This window comes from Eleutherodactylus coqui, chromosome 8, assembly GCF_035609145.1.
Source record: "Eleutherodactylus coqui strain aEleCoq1 chromosome 8, aEleCoq1.hap1, whole genome shotgun sequence".
Taxonomy (NCBI): Eukaryota; Metazoa; Chordata; class Amphibia; order Anura; family Eleutherodactylidae; genus Eleutherodactylus; species Eleutherodactylus coqui.
In genome coordinates this window covers 42024653-42052612 of record NC_089844.1, presented here as the reverse complement: position 1 = coordinate 42052612, position 27960 = coordinate 42024653, and the positions used below count along the sequence as shown (strand labels likewise).

Genomic DNA, 27960 nt, shown 5'->3' with positions numbered 1-27960 from the left:
TAGCAAAACCTCAGCTGTGGAAAGCCTTTTGCTGAGTACAGTGTAAGGCCGGCTGTCCACGGGCCATGTGGTATGCCGCGGTGAAGCTCCGTAGCGGGAGCCAAAGCCCAGGAGCAGCAGCCGACGCCGAATCTCCGCCGGTCAGCCATATCTAATTGATAGGCTGGCCGCGGAGAATCGGGGCAATTCGCAGCATGCTGTGAATTGCCCACCGCGAGCGGAGAATCTCAATGATTCTCCGCTCGTGGACAGGTGCCAGAGCTTTCCATAGCAATGCTATGGACAGGGGGCCTAAAGCAACAGAAAGAAAAACAGTTGTAGGATGGCTGGGTCGGATCCCGCTGCAAGAATTCTCGCAGCGGGATCCGACCCATGCCCCTGCAGTGAACAGTGCGGTTCACCTGCTTGCACATCTCCTTCGCCCTTCTATGTACCGGTTGCCGCTCAGCGGCAGTAGTACATTTCTGTGTGGACCTCTGTGAGACCCGCACAGAAATAGAACATGCTGCAATTGTTTTACGCGTGGCTGTTTGCATAGGATTGCATTTTGTAATGCAATCCTATGGCAGCGGGCACGGGCAGAAATTCTGTGGGAAATCCCGCTGCGGAATTTCCGCCTGTGTGCAGGGGGTCGTAGTCAGATATAGATTTCCGCCTGTGTGCAGGGGGTCGTAGTCAGATATAGATTTCCGCCTGTGTGCAGGGGGTCGTAGTCAGATATAGATTTCCGCCTGTGTGCAGGGGGTCGTAGTCAGATATAGAGTTAGGCTCTGGCTACACAGCAGCTTTGGTCAGGCAACATGAAAATCACAGTGCCCGAATGGCAGTTAGAGCATCACTGTGGTGTACAGCAGCAGTGTGGTGTAGTACAGTGATAAGCTATAAAGCAGCAGTGGAGTGGAGTGCAGTGATAACATGTAGAGCAGTAGTGCGGTGTAGTGCAGTGATAAGGTATAGAGCAGCAGTGGTATGGAGTGCAGTGATAATGTTTACAGCGGCAATGGGTGTAGTGCAGTGATAAGGTATAGAGCAGCTTTGGGGTGTAGTGTAGTGATAATGTGTAGAGTAGCAGTGGGGTGTAGTGCAGTGATAAGGTATAGAGCAGCAGTGGGGTGTAGTGCAGTGATAAGGTATAGAGCAGCAGTGGGGGTGGAGTGCAGTGATAAGGTGTAGAGCAGCAGTGGGGTGTAGTGCAGTGATAAGGTATAGAGCAGCAGTGGGGGTGGAGTGCAGTGATAATGTGTACAGCGGCAATGGGTGTAGTGCAGTGATAAGGTATAGAGCAGCAGTGGGGTGCAGTGCAGTGATAAGGTGTGGAGCAGCAGTGGGGTATATTGCAGTGATAATATGTAGAGTGGCAGTGGGGTGTACTGCAGAGATAATATATACAGCAGCAATGGATGTAGTGCAGTCAAGAGGTGTAGAGCAGCAGTAGGGTGTAGTGCAGTGATAATGTGTAGAGCAGCAACGGGGTATAATACAGTGATAAAGTGTACAGCCGGAATTGGTGTCGTGCAGTGATAAAGTAAAAAGCAGCAGTGGGGTGTAGTGCAGTGATAAGGTGTAAAGCAGCAGTGGGGTGTAGTGCAGTGATAAGGTGTAAAGCAGCAGTGCGTAGTAGTGAAGTGATAAGGTGTAGAGCAGCAGTTGGGTGTAATGCAGTGATAACATGTAGAGCGGCAGTGGGGTGTAGTGGAGGGATAATATGTACAGCGGCAATGGGTGTAGAGCAGTCATGAGGTGTAGAGCAGCGGTGGAGTGCAGTGCAGTTATAAGGTGTAGAGCAGAAGTGGGGTGTAGTTCAGTGATAATGTGTAGAGCAGTAACAGGGTGTAGTGCAGTGATAGGGTATAGAGCTGCAGTGGGTTGTAGTACAGTGATAAGGTGTAAAGCAGCAGTGCGGTGTAGTGAAGTGATAAGGTGTAGAACAGCAGTGGGATGTAGTGCAGTGATAAGATGTAAAGCGGCAGTGGGGTGTAGTGCAGAGATAACATGTACAGCAGCAATGGGTGTAGTGCAGTCATAAGGTGTAAAGCAGCAGTGGGGTGTAGTGCTGTGATAAGGTGTAGCCCAGCACTGTGGTATAGTGCAGTGATAAGCTATAGAGCAGCAGAGGGGTGTAGGGCAGAGATAAGGTGTACAGCGGGAATTGGTGTCGTGCAGTGATGAGTTATAGAGCAGCAGTGGGGTGTAGTGCAGTGATAAGGTGTGGAGCAGCAGTACCTTGTAGTGCAGTGATTAGTAATAGAGCAGCAGTGGCGTGTAGTGCAGTGATAAGCTATAAAGCAGCAGTGGAGTCTAGTGCAGTGATAAGCTATAGAGCAGCAGTTGGGTGTAGTGCAGTGATAGGGTGTAGAGCAGCAGTGGGGTGTAGTGCAGTGATAATATGTAAAGCGGCAGTGGGGTGTAGTGCAGAGATAACATGTACAGCATCAATGGGTGTAGTGCAGTCATAAGGTGTAGAGCAGCAGTGGGGTGTAGGGCAGAGATAAGGTGTACAGCGGGAATTGGTGTCGTGCAGTGATGAGTTATAGAGCAGCAGTGGGGTGTAGTGCAGTGATAAGGTGTATAGCAGCAGTGGGGTGTAATGCAGTGATAAGGTGTTGGTGGGCAGTGGGGTGTATTGCAGTGATAGGGTATAGAGCTGCAGTAGGTTGTAGTGCAGTGATAAGCTATAAAGCAGCAGTGGAGTCTAGTGCAGTGTAAGGTGTAGAGCAGCAGTGCGGTGTAGGGGAGTGATAAGGTATAGAGCAGCAGTGCGGTGTAGTGCAGTGACAGGGTGTAGAGCAGCAGTGCGGTGTAGTAGAGTGATAAGGTGTAGAGCAGCAGTGCGGTGTAGTGGAGTGATAGGGTGTAGAGCAGCAGTGCGGTGTAGTGGAGTGATAGGGTGTAGACCTTTCTTGCCCCAAGATGTAAAGGAATTCAGAGTAAGGCTGGATTCACACAGGGCGGATTTGCCGCGGTTTTGCCGCAGCAGGTCTGCCCGCGGCAAAACCGCCCGCGGCCGCTAATCTTGGGATTAGCCAGCCATGTGGATGAGATTTCTCAGAAATCTCGTACACACGGGACGGCTAATCCGCTGCCGTAAATCCGGTTGAAACCGCGGCTGCGGCCGCCGCAGCCGCGGTTTCAAAAGAAGCAGCATGTCTATTTACTTTCTTTTTTTTGTTTATTTACGTCGCGGCCACGCTCTCCTCTATGGGAGCGCTGGCCGCAACGGAAAAGCAAGCGGCCGGGCCGCTTCAAAGCCGCCGCGGCTTAAACCGCGGCGGTTCTCCCGGCAAAAATCTTGCGTTTTTTGCTGCGGCCAACCGCGAGATTTCCGACCGGAATACGCCCAGTGTGAACCCAGCCTTAACATTTCCTAAAATGCTAATATTTACAGGAATACGCTGCTCCCGCTGCATACTAATCATCTCCCCGTTATTATCTGGACTCTGGAGACTCTTCAGGATCCATATTACAGGCTTTGATAATTTGCTGTCAAGGAGAAAGTCGGGTCTTAAAGGCCCCTCTAGTCCTCCTCCCATTCTCCCTTCCTTCATCTTCCCCCTTCAGCTCAGAACTTATAATAGTAATTCTTTCTAATTTCCCTTCCAGGCTGAAGATGTCTTTTCTTCTGCCTCATGTTGGCTCCTGCTTCTGCTTTCAACCTTCTATTATGTTCTGAAATTTCTTCTTTATTCCTGTAAGGGAACAATCTCCACCAGTGACGGGAGCGCAGGCCGGCTATCTGCTATACGGCACATATATAGTATTCCCATACTGCGCCAAGAAATATAAAGAATACATATATAGATTCTGTGTAGTAAAAATCCAGTAATCTGGCATCCTCTGATCCGGCAGACAGTGAAGCTTAACATTATGACATTCATGCTCACATAATGTATAATGTGCGGTATACATTTCTTTTTTTTGCAATGGCAGCCTATAGGCGAGTGGCACCTATAAACATATATGTCCGAAGTTTCAATCAGAAATCCTCCCACAAGACATCGGATGGGCGCTGCAGACGCCGCGTGAAAACAGTGTTACTTGGATTTCCTGACGGTAGTGGAAATGCTCTTTAAGAATCTCCGGTGTCTTTTATGTAAATTCTGGCGTTTTCTCTTTCATGTGCGGCGGTTTCTATAAATAAGTCATTGACTGGAAACACTTGGCTTCGATTCTTCATCTCAAGCAGCCAGCAACGGGGTCATGCAGAGTTCTTGTATCCGGCTGCTGTTCATATGATGCTTGTAAAGATGGTAACTCATATCCTCCCATGCAGTATTTTTGTGTTTGCCTTTGACTCCATTCGTGTGTCCATCTCCCACCTATGCATGTTTGCCATTTGTATTGCGGATGTACGGAGAGTTGTTGTACGCGGCAGCGCCAACCGAACCCTGCCAGTGTCACCGGGAAACAGAGTTTCTTGGCTGCCAGTTTACAGAAGGAGTCTGGCATCTTCGTGGGTCCATGGAGGGCTCAATACTAACATGAACTAGTGTTAGAACGCCAGGCACTACACAATGACATTGCTGCAGAGCAAGGGACCAATTATAGCAGATATGCGTTGAAGGAAGGAGGAAATGAGGGATAGTGCTGTAAAACCGCCTATAGTGTCATAGGGACCTGCTGTGCATACTTCAGAGGAGCAAGCCTGTTATAGGCACTAATAATGAGCAAAATGTTCAAAAGTTCGGTTCAGCCAGTTTGCCAAATTTCATCAAAAGTTAGGTTTAGCCCTAATTAGTTTGAATCAAACCTGATTTTCACCAATATCCTTAAAACTGGCGTATAAAACCCTGTATAAAAGCCATAAAAGCCCTGTGTAACAAAGGGGAAGAGAGGAGGAAGATGTTGGAAGAAGAAAGACGAAGAGGGAGAAGGAAAAAGGAGGAAAAAAGAAGAGGGAGAAGGAAGGAGGAGGAAGGAAGAAGGGAAAAAAGGGAGAAGAAGGAGGAATAAGGAAGAAGGAAGAGGAAGGAAGAGGAGGGAAGAGAATCAAGGCAGAAAAAGAAGAGTAACATAGTAACATAGTTCGTAAGGCCGAATGAAGACAATGTCCATCTAGTCCAGCCTGTCTATCCTCCTGTGTTGATCCAGAGGAAGGCAAAAAAAAACCAAGAGCAGAAGCCAAATAGCCCTTTTGGGGGAAAAATTCCTTCCCGACTTCCTAATGGCAATCAGACTTTTCCCTGGATCAACCCCTAATAGTTCCTACCTACCTTCTCCCTCTTTCTCCTCTTCATTTCCTTCCTCTAGTGGGTTCGGCTGACACATCTGCCTGTGGTTTGAATCGTAGAGTTTGAAGGGACCTCCAGGGTCATCGGGTCCGACCCCCTACTCAGTGCAGGATTCACTACATCATTCCAGACAAATGTCTGTCCAGCCTTTGTTTGAACACTTCCACTGAAGGAGAACTCGCCGCCTCCTGTGGTAACCTGTTCCACTCATTGATCCCCCTCACTGTCTAATATCTAATCTGTGTCTCCTCCCTTTCAGTTTCATCCCATTGCTTCTAGTCTTTCCTTGTGCAGATGAGAATAGGGCTGATCCCTCTGCAGTATGACAACCCTTCAGATATTTGTAGACTGCTATTAAGTCTCCTCTCAGCCTTTTTTGCAAGCTAAACATTCCCAGTTCCTTTAACCGTTCCTCATCTGTCAGTGCTACAGTAGATACAGATGTAGCAAAGTTTAACCGGCCGCTGATAACTTGCTGCAACAATGTATTTCAACACAACAAAAGTCATTGAAAAGTATCAACCAGGCAAGAAGAAGTTCTGTGCCAGTTTGTTTAATGCGTTAAGTTTCAAGTGAAACTTTGCTACATCTGTAGGCTTCCCGTGGAGCTCCTGGTGATGTAGGGCCATTAGTTGTAGAGTCAATCTCAACATAGCTGACGCTCAAGAGAAAGACATCTTATTCTAGATGAGGGACCGGGTCTGTGTCATTTCACGGCATAAAAATTCTTATCAGTGCTATCACCAGCGAAAAGGAATGTAACCCAACCCTGACAGGACGCCGACCTAGTAGGTAGTGGAGTGCAGCTTGTTCCCTTGACTTTTGAGATGCCGTTGACAGGATTTCTGTGCACTAGGTGAATTAAGGTGGATGGAGTCATCTCACTCCTAATTAGCTGCAAAATCTGAATATTATTACCAGGAGCTCTCGGGTTCTGGATTGTCACCTCTGCATGAAGACTGTCAACTCCAGGTATGAGTATTGAATTCCAAAGACGATAATTTATGGCGGTGCCAGGACTAGAAGTCAATCAGCTTGAGGTTCAGCTTCCAAGCAGCCATTTCTCTTAGTCACTGAATTGTCTAGAATTGTGCAGTGGCTGATTCACTTCTGTATCCACCGAACACTAGAAATATATTCTGTAGAACTGATGTTTTATTTCATTACCTTCTTGGCAGACGGAAGAAATACAGGGAAAATAAAACACTGACATCAGAGGACAATAGCTCGGCTTTCTAGAAGGATCCTATATAAGATGCCCAGTCCAGAAACCATTGGCCTCAGTATTAGATAAGCACTCCAGAAAGCACTCGGCAGTCACCTAATCAGGACTCTAGAGGTTAACCACTCAGGAAGACAATCGTCAATCTCAAGATCACTAATTAATCTCTCAAGAACATCTCACGACTTACTTAATCCTCTGCACTTAAAGACATTCACTCATGGCCATAGAAGTTGTTTATTCATGTTTAGAAGACATTCGTTCTTGACTATATATATATGTTGATAGCTCTAGAAGACATTCACTTCAATGAGTATTCATTCACTGCTCAAAAATAGATTCACTAATAACTCCAGAGAGGCATTCATTGAGCTCTAGAATATTTTTTGCCTCTCCAGAAGACTTTCATTGCTTTACAATATATTCACTAATTGCTCTAGAACAGGGGTCCCCAACTCCAGTCCTCAGGTCAACAGGTCATGTTTTCAGGACATCCTATAGAGAGAACATCTTGGCAATAACTGAGGCACCAACAATAATTACATCACCTGTGTAACACTGAGGAAATCCTGAAAACATGACCTGTTGGCGGTCCCTGAGGACTGGAGTTGGGGACCCCTGCTCTAGAAGACACTCAGTCATGGCTCTAGAATTTGTACATACTAATCACACTAGAAGACTTTTGTTCGTCGCTCTAGAGGACATTCATTTATTGCTGTGTATATTATTTCTTAATTCACTCTAGAAAGCATTGTCATCGCTCTACAGAACATTCACCGGCTGCTTTATGCGATTGCGATTGCAATTTTGCCGGGAGAAAATCGCGGCAAAATCGCATCTTTGTTCCTGTGATTTTTGAGTGTCAGTGCTGCTTTTTTGGGAGAATAATCCCGCATTGCTGCCGCCCTCGTTAAAAACGTCCCCCCCCCAAAAAAAAAATCACACTTTTTTAAATGCGAAAGTCCATCACAATGAGTGTTTGTTGTATTGTGATAAAATGAAGCCTCCATAGAGAAACATGGGAGATTAAAAAAATCGCACATTGAAGAAAGATAGGGCAGGCTGCGTTTTTTTGTTCTCTCAACATCGCCGGAGTGAAAACATCGCAGATGGGAAGGAAACTGTTGTAAATCATTGGTTTCATAATCTGCTTTTTAACTCGTGCAATTTTCTCGTCTGTGTGAAACCACCCTGAGGGCTCCTTCACACTGGCGATCGCAAAATTGCAACTTTTTTCCCATGATTTTTGAGCCTCAGAGCTGCTTTTTCTTGCATAAACATCGCTGTCACTTGCAATTTTCTAGTGCTTTTTTTCGCGCACTTTTGTCACGATTTTGTAGCATGAACAATAATAGGACTTCCTAATGTTAAAAACACATCGCATCGGACAAAAATCGCATGTTTGTGCTTTGCGATGCAATAAAAAGGAGGCTTCATAGAGAAACATGCGAGAAAAAAAATGTGAATGCCAATGGGACTTTCTAATGTTAAAAAACGCATCGCACAAAAATCGCAAAGCACAAACTTGCGATTTTTGTGCGTTGGGGTTTTAACATTAGGAAATCCTATTGACAATCACGTTAAAAAAAACACAGCTATATTGCGATCGCAAGTGTCACAGCACCCTTATTGGTTTCATAATTCTGCGTTTTCACTCATTCTCGCATCGCGCGAAAATCGCACGATTTTATCGGCAGTGTGAAGGCGTTCACTTTTCTTTGCAGAACTGTCACTCACTGCTCTAGAATCCATTCACAACTCTAGAATCCATTCACAACTCTAGAATCCATTCACAACTCTAGAATCCATTCACAGCTCTAGAGTCCATTCACATCTCTAGAATCCATTCACGGCTCTAGAATCCATTCACAGCTCTAGAATCCATTCACAGCTCTAGAATCCATTCACAACTCTAGAATCCATTCACAACTCTAGAATCCATTCACAACTCTAGAATCCATTCACAGCTCTAGAGTCCATTCACATCTCTAGAATCCATTCACGGCTCTAGAATCCATTCACAGCTCTAGAATCCATTCACAGCTCTAGAATCCATTCACAACTCTAGAATCCATTCACAACTCTAGAATCCATTCACAACTCTAGAATCCATTCACAGCTCTAGAATCCATTCACATCTCTAGAATCCATTCACAGCTCTAGAATCCATTCACAGCTCTAGAATCCATTCACAGCTCTAGAATCCATTCACGGCTCTAGAATCCATTCACAGCTCTAGAATCCATTCACAGCTCTAGAATCCATTCACTCACTGCTCTCCAAGATATTTCAAGACATTTGTGCTAGTTAATATTTACTTATAGGTCTTATACACTTCCTGTTCTAGAAGCCATTCCTTCCTATGCCGATTCACTCATTGCTCTGGCATGTAGCCACTAATCACTATACAACACATTCACTCCTAGTTTCAGAATGACACTAAATGTTCGCTTTTGAAGACATTCAGTCAAAGTGACACTCATGATTATACGAACGCCTCACCAGCACAATCATATCCGGAGATATTGACTTGTTTATCTACAACATATTCAGAGAATTTCAGAAAACTCAATAGTCTAGAGGATTTTCACTAAAAATGACACTCATGAATGTAGAAGTCATAATCTCTCCAACTTGTTACAAGGAGGACATTGTACGGGATCAATCTATAAACCAGTATCTAACTCCTCCACATGGCAGTTACTGAATCATCAGATGGACGGTAATCCCTGATTCTTAATTCTTGACACAAACATTTGTGCCCCCAAGATATTCTGCAGAAGATGCCAGCTCATCCCTCTAGAAGTCCGTCAATCAATCTAAAAGACAACTCATCATCACTCTAAAGGCCCGTTTACACGGAGCGATGATCGCTCAAAAATCGCTCAAAACAGTTGGAGTGACAGCTTTGGGCGATCAACTGGCAGTCCACGAAAAGTGCATGATGGCCACGCATTTAGACGCAATGATTATCACTCAAACGATTGCTTTAGAGCGATCATCGCTCCGTGTAAATGGGCCTTTAAAAATACTCCAGAAAGCACTGATTGATCAAGCTGCAACAGCCAGAGATCTTTCCAAGACCTTACCCAAGACATTCATCAATCGGAAGGGCACTAAGTAATCTCGCTATATGGACTTACTCCAGAAAACATTCACTCATCAATCACAAAGGTGCTCACTAAAACTGACAATAGTATTATAAGTACCTTCTAATTAATATTAGTCAGTGACTGCGTTGAAGGAGGAAATATACTGTACTTCAGCAGACATTAATTCCCTTAGAACACATGTCAGAAACAAGGCCCACGGGCCAAATCTGGCCTGCCACCTCATTTATGAGGCCCGCTGACCATGCAGCAACCTAGCAGACATTCCACTCACCTAACCGGCAGCTGCAGTCTGGCAGCGGGAGTGTAAAGTCTGTGACCGCTGCCCCCCTCTCCCCGATGTCTGCGTGCGCCTTCCTGTGTGCAGCGTAGGTGCCGACGGGAGAGTTCACTAGTCGCAGACTCAGCAGCAGCTGCCTCTGCTGCCAGACTGGAGCTGCAGGCTGGGTTAGTGGAATGCCTGTAGGAATGCTGCCAGGCCAATAAAGGGGTCGCTATTACTACTGGGGCTACTTTGGGGGTCATTTATTGCTACTGGGGTCACTTTTACTATAAAAGCCACTATAGGGGGTCATTATTATTACTACTGTCAATTTGTGGGTCACTATTATTATTGGGGTTTGTTATAGTAATAATATGTGTTTCTTACATCAGCCTAGGCAAATACACACACATATATATATATATATATATATATATATATATATATATATCTTCATAGGGAATAGCTAGCAGTTAAATGGTTAACTAGTTCAATATTATACACTGGTATGTGCAAGCAGCATGTTGTATCTACCTCCTGCACATGTTTCTTACAGAGCAGTTGTGTATTCTGATTGGAGAAGCTGCTCATTTACAGATAACATTATATACCTCTGCAAATTCTTTCACTTCTGAATCTGATGCTTTCTGTGAATTGCCATATTATTGTATTAACCAATCCTGTATCAGCACAATAGCTCTTTTTGTATACTCCTATGTTGTAATGTAACATTTGTCCATAAAATTTGGAGCAGATCAGTGAACTCATCTGCAACATGATATTATTCCCATAACAGGTCAATATGTGGGTCACGATTACTATACAGTCTTACAATTACAATCGCCCCTTTGCACGCAATCATAAGGCTGATGTGGTCCTCGGTGATAATGAGTTTGACACTTCTGCCTTATAAGGTCCTCACTCAAGAAAACACTCGCCATCTAAAGTCTCTAATTGAACTATCTAGAATATAATCACTTCAAAAGTAATCCTCTAGAAGGTCTTCACTCGAGTAAACACTTATTGTAGATACTGTTCCTCTGTAAGGTGCTCACATATATATTGCAGAAGATGTGCATTTCAGGAAACTTTCAGACTCACTGCCCTAGAAAATACTCCAGAAGAGACATGCTCACCCTTTCAGTAGAAATCCACCATATAAGACACCCATATCATTCCAGAAGATGGGCGGTATTGAACCTAGAAGGCTTGTGCTCATACATCCAGAGGGTGTTCACTCCATAAAACATTCATTCAGCAATCTCAGAGGTAGTCTTGAAATGTGTTCTTCAACCAGTGGGTCTCCAGCTGCTGTCAAAGAGACTTAGAACATGCTGAGAGTTGTAGTTTAAAACTGTATCCGGCAGCTAGAGAGTCACCGCTTGGAGACCATTGCTCTGTAGAACACCCTCTCTCCAAAAGATCATCAGTCTAGAAGACTTTATTGCCTTCACTCACCAACCAGAAAGACGCATAATAATGTTGGGTCTAATAATGATTCCTAAAGGAAACTCGATATCATTGATTTCGTAAGCTCTCATCCATCAGTCTGTTCTTCAAGGAAGAGTGCCCACAGCTGTGGGATTCTGTCTGGGAGTTCCGTCACAGGTGCCAAAAACCACATTGTGATGGAACCCCAAACGTAAATGAATGGACTGTCATTAGTGAAAGGGTCACCAGTTTGTTGTCCATTTGACAAAACTTCCCTTCGTTAACATTGTATTTGGAGTACAGAATAACTCAGTTGACTATGCTATTCTACACTCCAAATATAACAGAAACCAGCAGAAACCATGTCAAACGGCATCCAAAGTGGTGACCCTTTCAGTAAAAACAGTAAATGGTTCTATATTGGGGGTAAAGTCACAGTGCTGTTTTTGGCACCACGTATAGCAAGATGGACGTCATCATAGAGGACCGAAGAAATTGTGCCATAGCTCATTAAAAACAATGGGATCTGAAGTGCTATTACACTTCCATGTCCGGCTCCAATGTAGGAGGCAGAAGTACCTTAAGTGTAATAGCCAGCTTTAGCTCGCGCTGATTTCATGGTACTTTCACTCCCATCTCAGACGATGACATCCAGCCCAACTGCACTGACAGTAGGCCGGGCAATCAGATCATCACTGGGGATCCCGAGCGGCCGAGCCTCAGCAAGTAACTATTGATGATCTATCCTGAAGCTAGGTCATCAATAGTTTTTGCCTGAAAAACCCCTTTAACCACCAGATGGAATCACACGGCAAAGTCAATGCTGCCTAACTCTTCAGTTTGTATTCCCTTAGACTTTTCATGGAGGACAGCTTCCACAAGCACGGACATCCAGGACACGGGACGCATTCAATGCATTGTCGTCACAGATTTTAATGTGACAGTAAAAGCACAAAATGTTCAACCTGTTGCGAACAGAACAAAACATAAGAACGTTGTACAGAATTTCCATTGGTAAATCTTTTAAAATCTTTCAACTTTTTGGATATTCCACTTTTTGGCCTGAGCTACAGCAAGGGATTTCTTAGTAGCCAAACAATGAAATCTCCGGGGATGAGTTGAATTGGAATTGAAGATGGTGAAAGAGAATATGCCATATCTTTGAAGAATTTGGTCGCCATATTTGGGGGTGTGGTCTATGCCAGTGTAGGATGTGTGAAAGTATTAATTGGGAGGGAAGCCATTTTGAATGACGTCATATTGAATTCAGCTCAGATTTTTCAGACGTGAAAGGGGTCATGTGATATATCAATCTTGGTTAAAATTGACTCAGAAACACACTGGAGGTGTCAGTTTTGTTGTATATTTACTTGTTTAGGAGTTAAAGAGGGCAAAGTGTCACAAAGTGCTTTTCATGACCTGTTCGATGTGTCAACCACTCTGCCGGATGCACGACAAAACATTTATTCCAGCCTTTGAGAACATCCTGAAGAACTGCGGGTGATACTTCTTCACAGCATTGTAGGATTCGTTATTTCAAGTGAATCATATTGCATATCTTTTCCGCATATCAGGGACTTTAAATGGCCCCAGAGATAAAATCCAAAGTCTTTAGATCCGGCGACCTTGCAGCCATTCTACCAGATCTCTATGCCCAATCCAGTGCATATCCAGCCATCTGCTTACAGCCATAATGTGGAGGTGAGCCATACTGTTAACAGTAACTTGGGAACTCACTGCTCTCATTAAGATGGGACTATGGCGTCCTCTACCATCTGGAGGGACTTCTCACCGTTAAGAGATGCGTCAATAAAATAAGGCCCTGGATGTCAGACACAATTTATCAACTTTGCCCCTGCTTAATTCCTAAACAACTAAAGATAGGGCAAAACAGACACTTCCAGATTGTTTCTGAGTAAATCATAGCCAAGACTGAAATATCACATGACTCCCTACTTATTTGAAAAGCCTGAGCTATGGTGGAGTTCAAAATGGCCACCAAAAAGGTCTCCTCCACTAAAAAATGCAGCCTCCCTCCCAATTAATGCTTTTACACATCTTCTCATATTGACACCAGTTAAACGCCTGCATCCAGCCATTTGACTTACTTTGTAGATGCATATCCTTACGGCACTTCACTTGTAAATGGCACCATTATTGTAAGTCAACCATGTTACATTTTAACTTCATGCACATTTTTGTATCGCTCTACTAAAAATCTCCTGTGTAGCTCGGCGTATAACAGGTAACCATACCGGGGTATATAACCCTGCGCTGTCAGTCCAACAGACGTATGGATACAGCAGAGCTGAAGTTGCTATTTGTTATGATGGGCAATCATTGGTCTTCCATAACACAAATGACAAACCCAGCTCTACTACCTCTGTAGGCAGCCTTAGGTTTTATTATAATGACCCTGTATTCACACTATGGGCGTATGCAGATACAGCGCTGTAGATAGTAATAGAGGTGAGTGATTGCCTAGATGACGACTCCCGTCTGCTAATTCACCCTCTCAGAGGGTACAATGGACAGTTGGATCCATTAATTCTTGGTTTTGCTTTTATGCATGTTGTAATAATTTACCCCCCTCCCCTCTCACCCCTTGTGCTGTATGGCATAGAAACGCATTGTGCTCACTGTTTCCACACTTCCCGGACCTTGTGGGTAAACGGATGTAACTTCACCCCTTCAATAAAGTAGATGTTTCTCCTTCATCTTCTCTTGCCAGTTGATGACTTTTTTTCATCGTCGCGAACGTCTCCTTTATTAGTAATGTTCTTATTTTTGTGCTCTGGTAATTGCGGTGATGTCACCATCATGGATGCCTCAAAGCATCAGGAGAAGAATGACATCATCAATTCCTGCCATTATAAAGACGATTTCTGAGTAATCGCCTCTTATATTAGACGACTGAGAAATCAATTGTGTACAGAGGGAGCTAGTGGTTACAATAATGGAGTATCTGGAAAATATGTATCACTTCTAAGATCGAAATAGAGAATGGGAGAACAAGAAGAACCAAATGGCAATCTTCAGAAGCATTCTGGTTCTTATACAGAAATGTTCAGGTTTTACCTGCTGCTGCTTGACCATGAGCTTCAACTCATAGAAATGTTGGGGCTGAGTGGATAATATCCCCAATTTCTGTGACTATAAAGGCGGGGGGGGGGGGGGGGGGTATTTATAAATGTAGTTGCGCCATTATTTTGCCATTCCTCTTCCTTGTAGAACTAGTTTTGTGCACAGCAAATTTTAGATTTCCTGGCACTGATCATGTCTCTGTCTATTTAGGATTGTAAAGCGATTCTGATATATTTCCTGTTTCAGTCCTTGACACATTTACCAATTGTAACTTAAGTTGCAAAATTTGTTGCAACTCGACTCTACTGCAGAGGTGGCATAGAAATCAACCATACACATAAGGGTCAATGAATTAAAGGGGTTGTCTACTTACCAGACAACTTGCCCCTATACCATTAGTACTTACCCCTTCTCAATCAAGCATTGCAGTCCCGCCATGATCCTGGTTTTGTTGTTATCGCAGGTGACAGCAGTGGAAGTCACCTGACCATTGCAGCCAATCAAGGTCTGCAGTGTCAGCGCCTGTGCTCCTTGTATCAGTGCTCACATCCTGGGGCCATGATGCCAGGAGTACAGAACAGTGACCCTGCAGCCTCTGATTGTTCTGGCAGATATCATCAGTGGAAGTCACCTGACTACTCCAGCCAAATACTGGGACCGTACTGGGGCTGCAGCGGTGGATCGGGGTGGCAGAGGAGGGATAAGTACTGATCCTTTTGTTGCAACTCCAATTCTCAAAGTTTGGATGCTGCGTAAAATGTAAACAAATGTAAAGAAACCATGGAACCATATTTTATTCACAATAGAACATATCAGAAGTGGAAGGGAGGCTTTATTTCATTAGAAAAATTTACTCATTTAGAAATTGATGGCCGCAACACATCTCACAAAAGTTGGAACAGGGTTAACAAAAGGCTGGAAAAGTCGTATTGATGATATAACAGCTGGAGGGTCAATTGTCTACTAAGTCACATGACTGTGTACAAAATGAGCATGTTAGAGAGGCAGAGTCTCTCAGATGCAAAGATGGCCAGAGGTCACCAATCTGTGAAAACTGCATCTAAAAATTGCGGGACAATTAGAGAAAAATATTCCACAACGTAAAAGTGTGAAGACTTTGAATGTCCCCCCATCTACAGTACATAGAATCCTCAAAAGGCTGAGAGAATCAGGAGAAATCACTGTGCACAAGGGACAAGTCTGACTGTCAATGCTAGAGACCTACTGCCTGAAAAACAAGCAGGATTCGGTAACTCGAATCACCGCATGGGCTCTGGAATACTTCCAGACATCAACGTCTGTGAACAGGGTTCACTGTGCAATCCACAAATGCAAGTTAAAGCTGTATTATGCAAAGTAGAAGCCATATATCAACACAATCCAGAAATGCCAGCGTCTTCTCTGGGCCAAAGCTCATTTAAAATAGACCGAGGCAAAATGGGAAACTGTTATGTGGTCAGAGGAGTCAAAATGTGAAATTCTTTTTGGAAACCAAGGGTGCCATATCCTGCGGACTCAAGAGGAGAGGGACCGTTCAGCTTGTTATCAGCTCACAGTTTTGTATCTCTAATGGTATGGGGTTGCATTAGTGCATGTGCCATGGACAGCTTACACATCTTGGTACTGTCAATGCTGATCAGTAATTAGAGGTCTTAGAACAACTTATGCCCCATCCAGGCAATGTCTCTTTGAAGTAAGGCCTTGCATATTTGAGCAGGACGAAGCTAAACCGCATACTGCATCCATCACAACAGCATGGCTTCACAGAAAAAGAGTCCGGGGGTGAACCGGCCGCCTGCAGTCCAGACCTTTCACCAATAGAAAACATTTGGGCCATTATGAAACTAAAAATCCAGCAAGGAAGATCCAGGACTGCTGAGCAGCTAGAGTCCTCTATCAGACAAGAATGGGACAACATTCCTCTCCCGAAACTCCAGCAATCGTTCTCCTCACTTCCCAGACGTTTACAGACTGCTGTAAGAAGTAGAGGGGATGCTGCCTATGGTAGACACGGCCTGCCACAACTTTTGTGAGATGTCACTGCCATTAATTTCTAAATGAATTGGACTAATGTCTCCCTTTCCCCTCTGATATGTTCCATGTTCTATTGTGAATACCATATTGTTAGATGAGATTTCCACATCATTGCATTCATTTTTTCTTTACAGTTATTTACATTTTACACGATGCACCAACCTTTTGGGACTTGGGGTTGCATTTTAGCAGAGTTGGTAATATAAGGGCAATGTTCTCCAGTCACCGGACAAACCCTTTAAAACTGGTCTTAATCTGCAGCCCTACCATCAGAAGATGCACCTAATGTATTGAGGTGTATGGTTCTTAAAGGGGTTGTCCGGGATTTTGGGCATTTTTTCTATTGATGACGTATGCTTAGAATACGTCATCAATAGATGATCGGCCAGGGTCCACTACTTGGGATCCCCACCAATCAGCTGATTCTCAGCACCACGGTCAGTCTCGCCAGAAGAAGAAGTAGATTGTGCCATACGTACTACAACGGCCCAGGTTGGTAGTGCAAGTGCAGCATTTAATGAATTCAATAGGAGCTGCGCCTGCACTACCAACCTGGGCCACTACACTATGGACGGTTCGATCTGCTTCCTGAGCTACCCATGCTGAAAGGTGTGCCAGGCAGCTGATAGGAGGGCATCCTGAGCGGCGGACCTCCAAGAAAAAATGGGTGAAGTCCCGGACAACCCTTTTAATACATACTGTCTCTGAGCCAAAAAAGTGAACAAACACCAACTACGAGGTGGTGTAGATTTTAGTAATAATAAGCAATACAACCGGTCGCCAAGCCTTGGCCAATGGGGCAAGGCAGGGATAAAAAAGTGAAAAAGTCGTATATTTTTGTTTGCAAAATAGACGTAAAAATTTGCATCTCTTTTATACCAGATATCTGACACAGGGGCAACCTTACATCTCCTCGCCCCTCCCCCATAACTTTAAATACACCCTAGCGACAAATTTATTATAGGGTGTATGGCGGAGATCCGGGCAGCTACTTGAAATTGGCCAAATTCTAAGCTAGACGTTATAAAATCCCCTCATAATAAATCTCCCCAGTGTTGCTGCTCTTACATAATATGAAGAATTAGGTTGGGGCTACAAGGCCAGCCAAGAGAAGCATCGAGCAAGCATAGCTTCCTGTCTAACCCTGCGACCTCACCCTCTATTTGAAGGTGATGGGGTCGTGGTGCGATTTGCAATATTCCTGTCTTCCTGACCGGCAGATCAGAAAATACTCCATCATAGTTTTATTTTTTGCGATCTGCGGTTTAGAGTCATCGCACGTTGCAAGTCGCACCATGACCCCATTGACTTCCATGACAGTGTGAGATGGCAGGGCTGCACAGCCATCTTTGGTTGGGCGACCCGTATCATGTAGGAAGTAAATTGATACAGTAATTTAATGCAGGTGGATAATTATCACTTCTGAAATGAAACCCATAGTAGGAACAAAAGTGATTAAAGGGGTCGTCCATAGAGGCAGAATCTTTTCATAAAAGTGTTGTGTCGGGCTACTTTTCTGTGGCCCACCCCGTATTAAAGGGATAGTTCTGGAGGGTGGAACCCTAACCTGGACCTGTGGTGTTAGAACTTCCACTTCCGCCTGACACCAGTCACATGGCATGGACTATGTGCCCGTTCCGTCATCAAAGGGGGCTGGCTGTTCCACTCATCTTAGTAACTATGCCAGCCATTGGGTGTGACAGAGAAGGGACTGGCTTACTTATTAAGAGGAGTCGAACAGCCAGCTCCCCCGATGATGTGACAGGCACAGAGTCCATACCATGTGACCGCTGTTGGAATTGGTCATTTTGGGCAGCAACGGATAAAACCCCAAATTCCTACCATCATAAAGAGGAGTTTGATTATTCTGCCTTTCAGACTGTGAAGAAATCAATTGTACTATAAAGTAATGTGTTACATAAATGGAGTAAAGGAGGATCACCTCTCTTGATCAAGAAACAGAAAATAGAAGGAACCTTGTCACAAGAGTCAGATGCTTTCCTGAAGAGTAAATGTGAATATACAAAATTGTATGAGCTTTACGTGCTGCAGCTTGATTCTGAGACACATCCAGTATCAAGATAAGTGACATAAATTGCCAATTCTTGCAAATTGCTAAGACCATTCCACTAAATTGTGGACCAATCAGTTGTGCTCGACGTAAAGGGAGTAATTTGTTATGGTACTAACAGTGGTCTGAATAATCGCCTCTGAGAACTAAATACCGTAAGGACCAGTAATATTAGGGGTATTAGAAAATGTAAACTAAAATCACCCACAATCCTACAGTTGAAGAGGCTATATTGAAGCCATCATAAAGAGGACTTTAAATATTTTGCCTTTGCATCACCTTGTGGGAAAAATCAAATGTACGAGAAATATCTATAATAACTTATTCTTACAGTCGGAAAAATTAGGGGAAACGATTTTCAGCTCTTAAAGAAGGTGAGTGTAAAGACCCGAGGTGTTCCTTATATGCATTCCTGATCAATAAAGATCCTAATACAAAATTGTACAGGCTTTACCTGCTGCACATTGATACTGAGCCGCAATCCCTAGTAAACTCAATGCAATTACCCACATTAAAATAGGCAGAATCTCCATGACAGACGCTGGAGCTTACAGCCTATTTTATCAAAAACATGGAACAGAAAACACCTTTGTGCTTATGCTGTATTTTTGCCAAGATCTGAGCAGAGACTTGTAAAAGTGGAAATTCTCAGCCTGCATACAGAAACTGATAAACGGCGGACGTTGCACGGGGTTATTTCAACTCTCCCCATGTGGATTTGGTGGCGACTGCAAGATCCTCCAGATCAAATAAGTGCAATAGTCATGCTACTACGTCTTTAATCAGGAAACAGTCCATATTGCACTTTAGGGTAAACCACAAACCCGGCTGGACCAGCGCGGCAGCTTCCACGACCTCTTTGACACCTTCTGCTCTTGAGAAGGTGTAGCTGAGGCATTGATTTTCAAGACAAGGCACACATCTCCCAGATAAGGCCTTCAGGTAACCTCAGACAGTGGTCACTCTCATGACAAACTCTCTGTTAGTACTAGTTTGGCTCCTCTGTTCATGCAGTCTGAGATGGCTGAGGATGTGAAATAAAGTGTAAGCACAGTGATGGTCAGACATGGTGCCCCCATGCCCACCACTGTCCCCAGGCGTGGAATTATTTGCTGTGCCAGCAGTGGTAGTGGTGGAGTTATTAGTCTGGGTTGAAGTGCGTTGGTTTGTACGTTGGCTAGTTCCTAATTTCTGATCCTCCAAATCTTTAGACTTGTCGTAGTTGAGAACTTTCCATTGTTGGTTCACTGCTTGCCACCGTTTAAATATCCGATAAACTGAAGGTCCCTCGTGGATAATCAGTCCTGAAATGAATCAAAAATATAGCCATGAATAGGTGGACAACAACATAAGGTGTATATTTAAATACCGCCTCCCTCTCTAAATACAAAGAAATCTATTTTAATACTGCTCCTATGTACAAAAAAATACCTACTATAATACGGCCCCCTATGTACAAGCATATAATTACTATAATACTGCCCACTATGTACAAGAATATAACTACTATAATACTGTCCCCTATGTATAAGAATACAACTACTATAATACTGTCCCCTATGTACAAGAATACAACTACTATAATACTGCCTCCTATGTACAAGAATATAACTACTATAATACTGTCCCTTATATACAAGAATATACCTACTATAGTACTGTCCCCTATGTACAAGAATATAACTACTATAATACTGCCCCCTATGTACAAGAATATAACTACTATAATACTGCCCCCTATGTACAAGAATATAACTGCTATAATACTGCCCCTATGTACAAGAATATAAGTACTATAATACTGTCCCCTACGTACAAGAACATAACTACTATAATACTGCCCCCCATGTACAAGAATATTAACTACTATAATACTGCCCCTATGTACAAGAATATGACTACTATAATACTGCCCCTATGTACAAGAATACAATTACTATAATACTGCTCCCCTATGTACAAGAATATAACTACTCTAATACGTCTCCTATGTAGAAGAATATAACTACTACAATACTGCCTCCTATGTACAAGAATATAACTACTATAATACTGCTCCCTATGTACAAGAATATAACTACTATAATACTGCCTCCTATGTACAAGAATATAACTACTATTGTCATGCCTTTGGCAGTCTCTGTTCAGTAAAATTGTCTGTACTGTATAAGGTATATGATATTGCTTTATTTCTGGCATTATTAGATGGACTTTCTGTTAGGGCTCCATCTAGTGTGCATTCATATACTGAGCCTCAGTGTATTTTGTCCTCTGAGGGATGCTGTACCCTTTACCCATGACCTCAGTGACATCATCAGCTCAGCCCACAGTAGCCATTTTCTGGCACATTCCCTCCATGTCTGGACTGCTCTAGAGACCCTCTGCAAACCTTTATTATCCAGGCTCACAGCGGCATCGTCGGTATGTGATAACTTCTACCTGATGTCCTACTCTTAGCATCCTGTGTATATATGTTTCCAGTTCCATGATTATACCACTTCTATAGTTTCTAGTCCTATGTGTGTTATTCAGATAGCATAGCATGTGTCCTAGTGTATGCGCATGCACACTTATCATCCCTCATGGCTGTATTACATGCTTCCTGTCTTCTCACATGTATGTAATGTATTCTATGTACTGCTATGTTAGTGTACATTGCTAAGTGCATCATTTTCTTTGTTCTACAGTTTTACCTCTACCTTGCAATAAAGTTGAAAGCGGACATTGCTCCATCGTCATTGTGTTGCAGGGAAGGTTATCTGCCTGTCTACTTATGCTCCACTCATAGGGAGGACAGAACAGTAAAACGACGGCCCCTTCGCAGGCTGGATAGAGAAACAGGGACTTCTCACAGGCTGGACACAGGGCACCAGCAGTCTAGACAGCAGGATACTAAACCACGTTTTGTGCTATACGCAGAGATACTGCTACAGGACGCCCACTACAGCGGTAAACGTGTAAGCTCGTCCAGAGCGTCACCATGTCAACGTTAGAGACTGGACTGTATGAGACAAGGTCTCACATCTCAGCTAGCTCCAGAAGCTCAAAAGGGTCAGTGAGTAGCTCTACAGTAGCCATTGCTCGTGCAAAAGCGGAAGCCGCCAAAATGCGAGTGCATTATGCTGAGCAAGAAAGGCAATTAAAAGTAGAGAAAGCACGCATGGAAGCAGCACTGGAAAAACTCTCAGTAGAGAAAGAAGCTGCAGCTGCTGTGGCTGAAGCAGAGGCTTTGGAAGAAGCAGCCATCTACGCAAATGAGAGATTCAGCAACATGTCTAGGCGCAGTTCTGGTCACCAAGACAATCTCCAGCGTACTTCAGACTATGTTCAGCTACATGCCAAGTCGGGTGACGACTCGTGCTCAGATCCGGGAGAGGAGTCAAACCTCCAAAAAGAGCTCCGCCAGCAACCGGTAACACAGCAAGTGACCTCAGCACACCAAATGCCCAACATCAAATTAGATAGCAGTTTGATATTCAATCGGCCCTCAGTACAACCTAAGCTTGAACCAACAAATGTTTGGAGTACCACGGTCGCCACCAATAAGAATGAACCTTTAGACTGTGACTATTATCATAGCAGCATGTCAAAGAATCGCTGTAACTCAATAGGACCTCCACAAAGCAACTTACCTTCAGATCTACCATGCAGAGATCAAGGTATGACAGACCTCGTCAAATTCTTTGCACGACGTGAGCTAATAACTAAAGGACTCACAAAGTTTAATGACAGACCTGAAGGCTATAGAGCATGGCGTTCGTCATTCAGAAATATGATCAAAGATCTCGACCTGTCTGTAAGTGAAGAAGTTGACCTCCTAGTCAAATGGTTAGGCAACGAGTCAGCAGAACATGCAAAGCGAATTAGAGACATCAACATTAACTACCCAAGCAGAGGACTAAAAATGATATGGGAAAGACTGGAGGAGTGTTATGGCTCACCAGAAGTGATAGAAAATGCACTCTTCAAAAGGATTGAGGATTTTCCTAAGATTCCCAATAAAGGATTTCAGAAGCTGAGAGAATTAAGTGACCTGCTGATGGAACTCGAAGTTGCTAAAGGTGAGGGAGACTTGCAAGGTCTCGCATTTTTAGACACAGCACGTGGTGTCAACCCCATTGTACAGAAATTACCTTACAGTCTACAAGAAAAGTGGATTACTCAAGGCTCCAAGTACAAACAACAGCACAACGTCTCATTCCCTCCATTCTCCTTTTTTGTGGACTTCATACGCCAACAATCAAAGACTAGGAACGACCCAAGTTTTGACTTCTCAACATTTGAAACCGCTTACACCAGAACTAACAAACCTGCTTCACTTCGTAACCCGAAAGCTACACCTGTTGCAGTACACAAAACCAGCATATCTGCTGTGCATCCCTCAACAAGAGACCCTTGCAAAGACTGCCCTCTACATAAGAAGCCTCACCCATTGCAGAAATGTAGAGGATTCAGGGAAAAACCTCTTAAGGACCGGAAAGCCTTTCTCAAGGAAAACCAAATTTGCTACAAGTGTTGTGCCTCAACATCTCATAGGGCGAAGGACTGTACAGCAAACATCGAGTGTTCAGAATGTCATAGTAAGGAGCATACCACGGCCTTACATCCTGAGCCCGCCCCATGGACTCTCACGCCTTCAGACCAGGCTACAGAGCATGGCGGGGAGGAGAAAGTCACAGTACTTCCCGAAGTGTCACCCCAGTGTACCCAAGTCTGTGGAGAGGGCCTCAGAGGTAAATCCTGCTCTAAGATTTGTCTTGTTAAAGTTTATCCAATTGGACACAAAGAAATGGCTGTAAGGTTGTATACCATTCTTGACGATCAAAGCAACAGGTCCCTTGCCAGCTCTACTTTCTTCGACATCTTCGACATTGAAGGACATAGCTCTCCATATTCACTTAAGACTTGCACAGGTGTGACTGAAGAAGCCGGAAGAAGAGCTACTGGTTTTCAAATAGAATCCATGGATGGTGAAACATCCCTGCCTCTACCTAAACTGATAGAATGTAATCAAATTCCAAACAACAGAGAGGAGATTCCAACGCCTGAAGCAGCATTACCACATAAGCACTTGAAGACCATGGCCCATCTCATCCCTGCCTTAGATCCTAAGGCTCAAATAGTGCTTCTGCTTGGAAGGGACATCATAAGAGTCCACAAGGTCAGAAAACAGGTAAATGGCCCTCACAATTCTCCATTTGCACAGAAACTAGACCTAGGATGGGTCATTGTAGGTGACGTCTGCCTAGGAAATGTCCACAAACCATCCACGGTAAATTCCTATTGCACTAATACACTGGAAAATGGACGTCCATCCTTCTTCCAGCCTTGTCCTAACAGGTTCCTTATAAGAGACACACCTAGCAGTATTTCATACTCTGACTCAACGGAAATCGGGACCCATTTCTGTGACGAAGACAGAGACCACTTAGGGTGCACAGTGTTCCAGAGGACAAAGGACGACCACAAAATCGCCCCCTCTATTGAAGACGAAGCCTTCTTGGACATAATGGAACAAGGCTTTTTCAAAGATGAAGCAAACAATTGGGTGGCACCACTTCCTTTCAAAACTCAGAGACGCCATCTCCCCGACAACAGAGATCAAGCACTGAAGCGCTTTTTCTCACTCAGACGCAACCTTCTAAGAAGGCCAGATATGAGTGAACATTTCTTCACATTCATGGGGAAGATATTTGGAAACGGTCATGCGGAAGTTGCTCCACCTCTAAGAGAAAAGGAGGAACACTGGTACCTGCCAATCTTTGGTGTCTACCACCCTAAGAAGCCAGGACAGATCCGGGTAGTATTTGACTCCAGTTCACAGTATGAAGGAGTCTCCCTCAATGATGCTCTCATGACCGGACCAGACCTCAATAACACACTATTAGGAGTGCTCATTAGGTTCCGTAAAGGATTAATTTCCATTGTTGCCGACATACAGCAGATGTTTCATTGTTTTCTAGTGAAAGAAGAACATAGGAACTTCTTGAGATTCTTCTGGTTTAAAGACAACGACCAAACCAAAGACATAATGGAATACCGAATGAAAGTACATGTTTTTGGCAACAGCCCATCTCCTGCAGTCGCCATCTATGGACTCAAAAGGTCTGCCCGAGAAGGTGAAGAAGAATATGGACAAGATGTCAGGCAGTTTGTAGAAAGAGACTTTTATGTGGACGATGGCCTGAAATCACTTCCATCACCAGATGCAGCAATCGACCTACTCAAAAGAACCCAAAGTATGCTTGCTTGTTCGAACCTCAAACTCCATAAGATAGCTTCAAACAGCAAGGCTGTCATGAAAGCCTTTCCCACTCAAGATCACGCCAATGACCTGAAGGATCTAGACTTGGCAACGGCCACAATACCCTTGCAGCGCAGCCTAGGGCTCAACTGGGACCTCAACAACGACACCTTTACCTTTCAGGTGGATCAAAAGCCAAAACCATTCACACGACGCGGTGTCCTATCTACGATCAACAGCATCTACGACCCGCTTGGGTTTGCAGCTCCCGTGACCATTCAAGGTAAGATGCTGCTCAGAGACTTGACTGCAGATACATGCGATTGGGACTCCCCACTTTCCCCAGAGAAGGAGACATTGTGGGTAAAGTGGAGAGACTCCCTGGTAGCATTATCCGACCTACACGTTCCTAGGCCGTATGCACACGTGCCTATTGCAGAGGTCAAGTCTAAAGAGCTGTGTGTATTTTGTGATGCCTCAGTGAAAGCAATTGCTGCAGTTGCCTACCTCAAAACGATTGACATTAAGGGCCAGACACATATTGGGTTTGTGATTGGAAAGGCAAAACTGGCACCATCTCCTGAGCCTACCATACCGAGGCTGGAGCTTTGTGCTGCCGTTCTGGCAGTAGAACTAGCTGAACTCATTGTGACAGAAATAGATATGACACTTGATGACACAGAATTTCATACAGATAGCAAAGTAGTGCTGGGCTACATTTACAATGAGTCTAGGAGATTCTATGTGTATGTGCATAACAGAGTCCATAGGATTAGAAAGTCATCAAAACCTACTCAGTGGCGCTATGTACCGACTGATCACAACCCAGCAGATCATGCTACAAGAGCTGTACCAGCACCACTCCTTAAAGATACCACATGGCTCACAGGGCCAACTTTCCTTTATAAACCAGTACTGGATACTCACAAGAAAAGCACCTATGAACTGCTAGACCCAGATTCCGATGCAGAGGTTCGCCCTCAAGTTTCCACGCTCATTACGACACTTTCTAGCAAACAGCTGGGATCTAAACGTTTTAACAGGTTCTCAACTTGGAAGTCACTAAACCGCGCTGTAAGTTGCTTAATTCATATCGCCAGAACCTTCAGAGCCACGCCAGCAAGATCAAGTCATTGCAGAGGTTGGCACCGCTGTCCAAAGGGCTATACAGTGGATGAACTTACACAGGCCAAGGACGTTGTCATCCATTGTGTGCAACAAGAGATTTACGCAAGAGAACTAGAATCACTCCAAAATCAAAAGAATGTGCCTAAAGATAGTTCCCTCAGGAAACTTGACCCATATATAGATGCTAATGGACTGTTGAGAGTTGGAGGACGTGTCTCAAATGCACAGCTTGATAGTAACGAGTGCCATCCTGTAATACTCCCTAACGATCATGTTGCGTCTCTACTTGTGCGGCATTACCATGAACAGACTAAACACCAGGGACGTTTGTTCACTGAGGGAGCTCTATGTACAGCTGGATTTTGGATAGTTGGAGCCAAAAGACTTGTGAGTAATGTCATTTTCAGATGTGTTACATGCCGGAAACTCCGTGGTACGTTTCAGTCGCAGAAAATGGCTAGCCTCCCTGCTGACCGACTCAGCACTGAACCACCGTTCACAAATGTTGGGCTCGACGTGTTTGGCCCATGGTCCGTCACCACGCGGCGCACTAGAGGAGGCGAAGCAAACAGCAAACGCTGGGCTGTCCTATTCACTTGTATGAGCATCAGGGCAGTGCACATAGAAGTTATTGAGTCTTTGGACACATCCAGCTTCATAAATGCATTAAGACGCTTCATTTCTATAAGAGGTCCAGTCAAGCAAATCCGTTCTGATAGAGGTACCAATTTCATTGGAGCGTGTAAAGAGTTGAATATTCCCTCAAACATTGACAGCGACCATGTAAGAAGATATCTTGCGAACCAAGGTTGCACATGGTCATTTAACCCTCCACATTCTTCTCACATGGGCGGCTCATGGGAGCGTATGATCGGCATAGCACGTAGGATCCTTGATTCGATATTCCTCCACGAGGGCACTTCAAGACTCACCCATGAGACCCTCACAACTCTTATGGCTGAAGTAGTAGCTATCATAAATGCGAGACCATTAATGCCAATATCCAGAGATCCAGATGACCCTCCTTTGCTAACTCCTTCTACTCTACTCACGCAAAAGTTCGATGCAATTACAGCTCCTGCTGGTGAGTTTGATTCTAAAGACTTGTACAAGTGTCAATGGAGACGGGTACAAAGCTTGGCAAATGTGTTTTGGGAAAAGTGGAGGAAACAATACATCTCAACTTTACAGACTAGGAATAAGTGGCATTCCAGTAAACCCAACATGGAAGTTGGCAATGTTGTTCTTGTCAAGGACTCTCAGTCAAAAAGAAACGAATGGCCTATGGGACTCATAACCAAGGTTTTTCCTAGTGAAGACGGGAAAGTCAGAAAGGTGGAAGTCAAATTGTGCAAACAAAATGAGCCTAAACTCTTCTTCAGACCTGTTACAGAACTAATTTTATTACTCACAACGAAGAGGTCTTAATGTGGTAACCTTGGGTTACCAGACGGGGAGTGTCATGCCTTTGGCAGTCTCTGTTCAGTAAAATTGTCTGTACTGTATAAGGTATATGATATTGCTTTATTTCTGGCATTATTAGATGGACTTTCTGTTAGGGCTCCATCTAGTGTGCATTCATATACTGAGCCTCAGTGTATTTTGTCCTCTGAGGGATGCTGTACCTTTTACCCATGACCTCAGTGACATCATCAGCTCAGCCCACAGTAGCCATTTTCTGGCACATTCCCTCCATGTCTGGACTGCTCTAGAGACCCTCTGCAAACCTTTATTATCCAGGCTCACAGCGGCATCGTCGGTATGTGATAACTTCTACCTGATGTCCTACTCTTAGCATCCTGTGTATATATGTTTCCAGTTCCATGATTATACCACTTCTATAGTTTCTAGTCCTATGTGTGTTATTCAGATAGCATAGCATGTGTCCTAGTGTATGCGCATGCACACTTATCATCCCTCATGGCTGTATTACATGCTTCCTGTCTTCTCACATGTATGTAATGTATTCTATGTACTGCTATGTTAGTGTACATTGCTAAGTGCATCATTTTCTTTGTTCTACAGTTTTACCTCTACCTTGCAATAAAGTTGAAAGCGGACATTGCTCCATCGTCATTGTGTTGCAGGGAAGGTTATCTGCCTGTCTACTTATGCTCCACTCATAGGGAGGACAGAACAACTATAA

The 27960-nt window shown here is 44.1% G+C and overlaps 2 protein-coding genes across 2 annotated transcripts in view; one reads left to right on the top strand and one right to left on the bottom strand.

The window, feature by feature from the left end:
- Positions 1-19030: 19030 nt before the first annotated feature.
- The window catches only part of MARCHF4 (membrane associated ring-CH-type finger 4), a 94527-nt gene continuing 85597 nt past the window's right edge, over positions 19031-27960 (bottom strand). The window contains exon 4 of the mRNA XM_066577369.1: positions 19031-19746. Within this exon, the coding sequence (XP_066433466.1) occupies positions 19391-19746 (356 nt within the window). The 3' untranslated portion in view covers positions 19031-19390. The remainder of the gene's footprint in view (positions 19747-27960) is intronic.
- Positions 21423-27944, top strand: LOC136577389 (uncharacterized). The gene is made up of 2 exons (XM_066577296.1): positions 21423-27573; positions 27840-27944. Exon 1 carries the CDS (start codon positions 21423-21425, stop codon positions 27240-27242), a length of 5820 nt encoding a protein of 1939 aa, XP_066433393.1. The 3' UTR covers positions 27243-27573; positions 27840-27944.

Bases quoted from the DNA above. Each gene is read 5' to 3' on its own strand.
- LOC136577389 (XM_066577296.1), top strand. From the start codon at position 21,423: ATGTCAACGTTAGAGACTGGACTGTATGAGACAAGGTCTCACATCTCA.